Source organism: Lissotriton vulgaris, chromosome 8, assembly GCF_964263255.1.
Source record: "Lissotriton vulgaris chromosome 8, aLisVul1.2, whole genome shotgun sequence".
NCBI lineage: Eukaryota > Metazoa > Chordata > Amphibia > Caudata > Salamandridae > Lissotriton > Lissotriton vulgaris.
In genome coordinates this window covers 576,453,221-576,459,901 of record NC_141696.1, presented here as the reverse complement: position 1 = coordinate 576,459,901, position 6,681 = coordinate 576,453,221, and the positions used below count along the sequence as shown (strand labels likewise).

General features: G+C 48.7%; 1 protein-coding gene across 1 annotated transcript in view; it reads left to right on the top strand.

The window, feature by feature from the left end:
* The window catches only part of PIR (pirin), a 397,572-nt gene that overhangs the window by 61,780 nt on the left and 329,111 nt on the right, over positions 1–6,681 (top strand). Inside the window, exon 2 of the mRNA XM_086934415.1 lies at positions 3,892–4,156. Within this exon, the coding sequence (XP_086790541.1) occupies positions 3,953–4,156 (204 nt within the window). The 5' untranslated portion in view covers positions 3,892–3,952. The remainder of the gene's footprint in view (positions 1–3,891; positions 4,157–6,681) is intronic.

Genomic DNA, 6,681 nt, shown 5'->3' with positions numbered 1-6,681 from the left:
AGTGCAGAGTGGGACAAATGAATGTATGGTTAGTGATGGGCTTATTTGAGTGAGATTGCAGATTTAGCAGTGAGGGGGGACAGGTGAGTGAAGTTCACATGAGTGCAGGTTGAGTAGTGTGCCCGTGTGACAGCAGGGTGAGGTACAGGGTGAACAGCGCAAGTGCAGTGTGAGTGCAGAGTGATCACTGTGAGTGCATGGTAAGCGAGTGACTGGTATGAGTGCATGGTGATCAGTGTGAGGGCAGTGATCGCTGTGAGTGCAAGGTGAGTGTGAAAGTGAAGAGCGAGAATGAGGAGTCAGTCGTCTGAATGCAGGGGACATTTCCAGACACTTGAAGTAACTCAGTATATTATCGACGATGGCTTAGGACCAGGCTTTAAGTGGGATAAAAAAACTGGGGGGTTTCAAAGGGGCGTGGCCTATGTAATTAAGGGCATGGCTTACAAACACATAGGGTAAAAATCTGTGCTTAGCCTAATGTGCCGCCAGACTTGTTTTTTGCTGTTTCTGTTATTGCATCCAGATATATGATACAACAAGTAACATCATACCTACAAGTCAAGACTAATGGCGTTGCCAATGGTTGTTAGTTGTATATGATAAATAAGCAGCAACCATTGCCTGTATAAATTATTGAAAAAGCTTCCACTTAAAGCCCTGGCCACGACGATGTTGCTGCTGCTGCGTTTCAAAAAGAGAAGGGAAATCCAGAAAGAAAATGACTCTCTTTAAAGGATTGCCCTTCCCCTACAATGCTCGCCTGGTATGACGTCATGCAGTAACTTCTCCACTAGTGAGAAGTGAGCAGTGTGCGCACGCGCACATCGATGTGCCACTGTCACTGCAGTCCAGAAAAAAATGGACCGCCTGTGCCAGGACACGAAACCGAGCCCGATAGAAACCTGTTTCGAGGACTCCTTTAAAAACTGCCGGTGCTCAGTCCCGGTGAGACCCGGCCCCCTTAAAGCCCTGGCGTAGGGTTTCAGATATGCAAAACTATTGCTAATATGCCATTAACCAGGGATCAGGGTGGAGGAAATAAATGTGCTGATCTTGCAACAAACTTCCAGTCTTATGATTAGGGTTGCCAGCTCATTATTTTGATGTCCCAGGTGGTACAAAAATAAGCAGTCACCCAAAGCACTTGCCGGTACATACTTTTAACAGCAAATATAAATAGAAAGAACTTTTAATTGTGCTCTAGGGCTGGCTGCCTGAATGATCCATGACTGTTAATACAAGGCAACAAAGACAGAAAAGTTTCCGGCGTATAAGACGACCTTTTAACCCCTTAAAATTTTCTGAAAAGTTGGGGGTCGTCTTATACGCCGGATACAAAATTAGACTGTTTGTTTTCGTGGTTTTTTTCAACAGCGCGGACTACTCCTGAAGGTTCTCGCGCTTCTGGCCCAGCCGGAGGTGGGGGAGGGTGGCTCTAATCCAGCCGGAGGTGGGGGAGGGTGGCTCTAATCCGCCCGCCAGCCACAGAGGTGAAGAGTTGAAGAGCATTGCATCCTGGGGGCTCCCGCGCACAATTAGCTTTCAAGCCGCAACTTCGCTCCAACTTCGCCCCTACTGCCTGGTGGGTAACCCCGAGGCCTCCCGCAGAAATTGGCAGCCATAATGCCGGAGGATTCCCGCCGGAGCATTGCATCGGTGGACAATGCTGAGGATCCGCGATAGCATCCACGGAGTCGGAGGACGCCGCTGGGCACTGGAGCTGCTTCACTGCGGTAAGCTGAGCGTACTCGGAGGACTAGCGGGTGGAGAGATTACGGTAGGCTTGCAATATTCCCAGCATTTACAAGAGAAAAAAGTGATAAGTGTGCAGGTTATAAAAGCGTACAAGGTACAAGTAGAGCGTTGGACTGTGCTGGAAGTGGGGGTATTCTTGGGGTAGTCTTATACGGCGAGTATAGCACAAAACCTAAATTTGATCAAGCAAAGTGGGGGGTCGTCTTATACGCCGGGTCGTCTTATACGCCGGAAAATACGGTACTTCCTTTTTTATAACCATATTTAGTTTCAAGACAAGCAGTGTGCAGGCTGTTCAAACAACACATGGCTAGCTGGCATTTTTCTCACCTGCCTGTGTAATTTTAAACAATATGTTGTCTCCTTTCTGGGAGGAGCTAACCCTCCCAGGACGGGGTTAAATTCGTAGAGCTGAAATGATTCAGCTGCAGTGGGAGGCACAAAGTCTCCTCTGCTATGAAATCGACACGAAGGAACAGGACTGTCCGTTCGTTTGCTTTCAGTTGTTTTAGCAGAGGAGACTTCCTGCCTCTCACTGCAGCTGAAGCATTTCAGCTGTACCAATTAACCCCAACCTGGGACAGTTAGCATGATAATGACAAAAAGCATGGGCACGTCATGACCCATCCATTTCCCCTCCCTCCCCCCTCCAACCATACCGGAGTTCTCCAGTAAAAAAAAAAAATCCCCAGAAGACTTGTGACACAGGGCAGTGAAGAGGAACAAAGGTAAGATTAGAGTGGAGGGCCGCCCCCCCCCTGAGATGGTGTTGTGCCCCCGCCAGGGGGGCGCGCCCCACAGATTGAAGAATTCTGCTATAGCATATAAAATGTCTCTGCACAAATTATACCTAGCACTAGCTAGATGAGGGTGGTATCAGCTTAACGGGTTTGAGTCCTGTTATCTCACGACACAACACAATGGATGATCCATTGGCTGCCACTTGAAGTCACTATAGGGACATAGTTTATTAGTTAAGCAGAGGCACCAGGTTGGTCCTAAAGCCCCGTTTCATGAACCAGGCTTTAAGCTTCATCTCCAGCCCTGTGGCACCCCTACAGTAATTGCTGGAGCAGATAAATCAAGAAAGTAGATATAAGAGCAGTATACGCCCCAAGTAACACTTATGGTGGATTTCTAGGTTCTGCAAACTGGCATGAAAGGGTGAATAGCATAAACAGATACTGATCTGAAATGAGTGGGTGACGTTTATGGATCTGTGGCCCTGAGAGATGTGAGGGAGGAATATGATGATCCACCAACTGGGCAGTTTCTGACCAATGCTTCAATTGGTCTGGGTAGCCAAATTAAATGGAGTGTGAACAGTCGAAACCCGTTGCTAATTTGGTGATTCCCTGTCTACTTGCATTCTACAATGTTAATGGGTAAATCTCGTTCCTTTGTTGGGTTATTCAGGGATCCATCACATCTGAAGTGGGTGAGATGAAAGTGAAATGGACATCAAGTCTGAGAGAGGAGTGGTTGGAACGGGTTTGGTTGGTAACCCTAGAACACACTTCTCCAGGAATTACAAGTTCAGCTGCTCCAATGAAATTATAGACACAAAATCTATCTGACACCCAAGAGGTCAATCAACCCAATTGATTACATTGGGGTCCATCAAGCCTATCCCAGATGCAGAGCTATGAATTTTTATTCTATCACATCATGTCTCCGTGCCCACCAGTTAGGCCACTGTGGAAAAAGGTGACAGACCAGATATCCACATTAACTAACAGATACAATTTATGCAGTCCCATTATAGGTGTGTTTGGGACTCCACTCAAGGCAAGTTCCTATAATTGCAGATTTATGTGAAATATTAATGTGAACATATGTGAAACCATCATACTGCTTTCTTAAAAATCCAGGACAGTCGCATTGTAGAGATCTGCTAAAAGGTACCACAGTCATTTGTGCATTTCTCTTGTGTTCTGATTATTTCTTTGTTATATGACTTTATTCAAAGCTATTAAATAAAGAAAATGTGTGTCACAATAAGCAAACTTGTCCAATCATATCGATCAGTGTACACCCAATGTGAATGCGGCCTTTCGTCTATACGAAGATTGAACATATATGTATTTTTAAATAATACATTTTAATCCTCTACATTGCGGAAAAAACTTGTAGTGAGGGAGTTTTTTCCAGGTTATCTTTCATATATAGTGTTCATTTTTCTTTTTTATAGTGGATGACAGCTGGTCGTGGAATTCTTCATGCAGAGATGCCTTGCTCTGAGGAACCTGCTCACGGTTTGCAACTCTGGGTCAACCTAAGAAGCTCTGACAAGATGATACCACCAGAGTACCAAGAATTGAAGAGTGCGGACATCCCAAAACCTTCCAAGAATGGTGTGACCGTAGCTGTCATTTCTGGCGAGGCTTTGGGTGTCAAGGTAACTAACTCTTAACTTTGTGAACGCTCACACTCCTTTGTAGTTGTGATAAATTTAGGAAACTACGCGTTATCCTTTGAACGAACCTCACACCCTTATGTTTTACAGGCTAGGCTAGGAGTAGTACAAGAGTGGGCCACACTTACCCCTACACCAGTCTTTGTAAATTAGGGCCTTGTGTTGACCTCCAGGAGCCGCACAGCACTTTCTTGAAAGAGGGTCCCTGCTTTTATGCCACCTTTTTGAGGGGCTACAGCCTGAGGCTGTGGGTCACTCTGAAGGACTAATCTCCGGGATCAATACTCCTCAAATTTGGGGTTCGGCAATATCTTTATGGCTATCGGCACACATAGAAATACTACTCTCTGGTACATCACTGTATACTAGCTGATTGGCTATCTTTACTGTCCCTGAGTCTAGCTCTCAGCTGTACAGCACTAACAGTCTTCTTCCCTCACAGCTTCATGTCTCACCCAGTAACCTGCCTCTCTTCTGCAGGTTGCTTCTCCTCTAGCCCGAATATCGCTCTCTGAAACTCTCTTACTTCTTTAGACTTTTGTAGTTCTGTCTCTGGCTCCAAAATGCTGCACTCTGACACAGCACTGTCGGAGGGTGTATGGGTAACTGCTGGATCAGGGAGGTGGCTGACATTGCAAGAAAGGATTGCAGGTAAATATACCGCACAGGTGCTCCCAAGCGATCATCCTACTGGGCCTATACAAACCGCATTCCCAGTATTGGTCGGAGGTGGACTCTTGTCCTATCATTATCTCAGCCCTAACACTGAGACTTGTGCAAAACATGCATACCTGACCTGCCTGACTGTTCAGGCTGCTCTCAAACAGTCTGTTGACACAGCCTCCATCTTTGCCTCATAGAGCGCCAGTCCTCAGTCATTAGGTCTCGCCTAGACAAAAGCAAAGCGAAGCTTTGCTGTCTAGGGCGAGACAACTTATGTAATCACTTTTGGGGGAATGTGGACAGCAGACTGTCACGAGCTTCTCCTGCCGGAGATTTGACCTCGTGAGCGCGCACACCCAGCCCGGCGCCGTGCACGTCCCCTGCCACAGGCACACACATGCACACGCAGGCAGGAAGGCCCACACACACACACAGACACACGCGCGCACCCCCCCGCCCGCCGCCGCACACGCAGGAGCGAACCTACACACACGCACTCACACACACATACAGAGACACCACCCCCGCCCCCCCCCCCGCCGCATACACAGAAGCGCCCCCGGCCGCCGCATACATACTGTAGCGATACGCAGCCCCCACGTGCTACTGCGAGGCCACCACGGACATTCTGCGAGGGTCTGATAACACTCAGGGGGCCCCGTCGGACGCGGTTGGAGCCTCTCGGGGCTCAGGGCAACAGCAGGGCATGGGCGGAGTCCCTCACGGGGGACTCGGTTTTTGTTGGGGGCCTCCCGGGGCCGAGGCGGCAGGGCATGGGCGGAGTCCCGCTCGGGGGACTCGATGTTTGTTGAGGCCTCACGGGCCTCATGGCACAAAAAGTCTTGGCCTGGAGGGGAGGGGCGGGCACCGGCAATGTGCCCCGACGCCCCTCCTCTCTATTTGGGACTCACCGGGTCGGCTGACGCTCGGCGGCGGGCCGATCTCTCCTTCTCCAGCGGGGGCTCCCTCTTCTGCACGGGGCCCCCCCGCCATGGCTGGCACGGCATCTCCGGCCTCCCTCACGACTCGGGAGACCGGAGGACAACAGGCAAAGCTTCCGAAAGGCAGTGGGAGCAGACACACCTCTTCCCGGCCCCGCCCACAACCAGGCGGCGGGCCGGACATCTGCTTCCGGTGTTTTCCTCCGGGCTGCGGCGGTGATTGTTTTCTCGTTTAACATTTGGAGGCTTCGCCATAAATATGTCACGTTATAGATCACTTCACTGAGAAGTTATTATTCAAAGTGATAGTTTTAAAACATGAATTTAGACCATTTCTGCCGCACCACCGTCCTGGGGATACTGCCATTCCTGAACTAAGAGGCCCACATTGTTATGGATAAAATAACACTGTCTATTAAATGAAACAAAAGAGTTTTGTGTCCAGCTGGTGTGCTGAACTCACATATTTGAAGGTGCTTTTAAATGCGATGGTGAAGAAAAAGGAAGATCGGTCAAATAAAGTATTCACTTAAAATCACACACTTTCGGAAGCCACAATTAATCCAGTCTTGTTGTGCAAATAAGCCACTACATGAGTATCCGTTAATCCTCTTGAACTGAAATGTTAAGACTTTATTTTTTAATTGTTGTGCATGAGGGGTGAGCAGTGGACGTTGGCTGAAGCCACGGCTCGGCTCACAGTGGATGGAGGTTCCTCGGGGGTCTCTTGCTGAGCCAGAGAAAGGCTTCGGTCTCGAGCCTGGCTCCAGCTTTCAGTGGCATGCCCCCCTCTAGCACCATATGATCGAAGGCAGTAACATGCTCCCTTAAGCTGCCCTGCTGTAACTCTTAAAAAATACACTCTGGGATTCCACCCGCACTTAAACGATAACTGGTCACAGA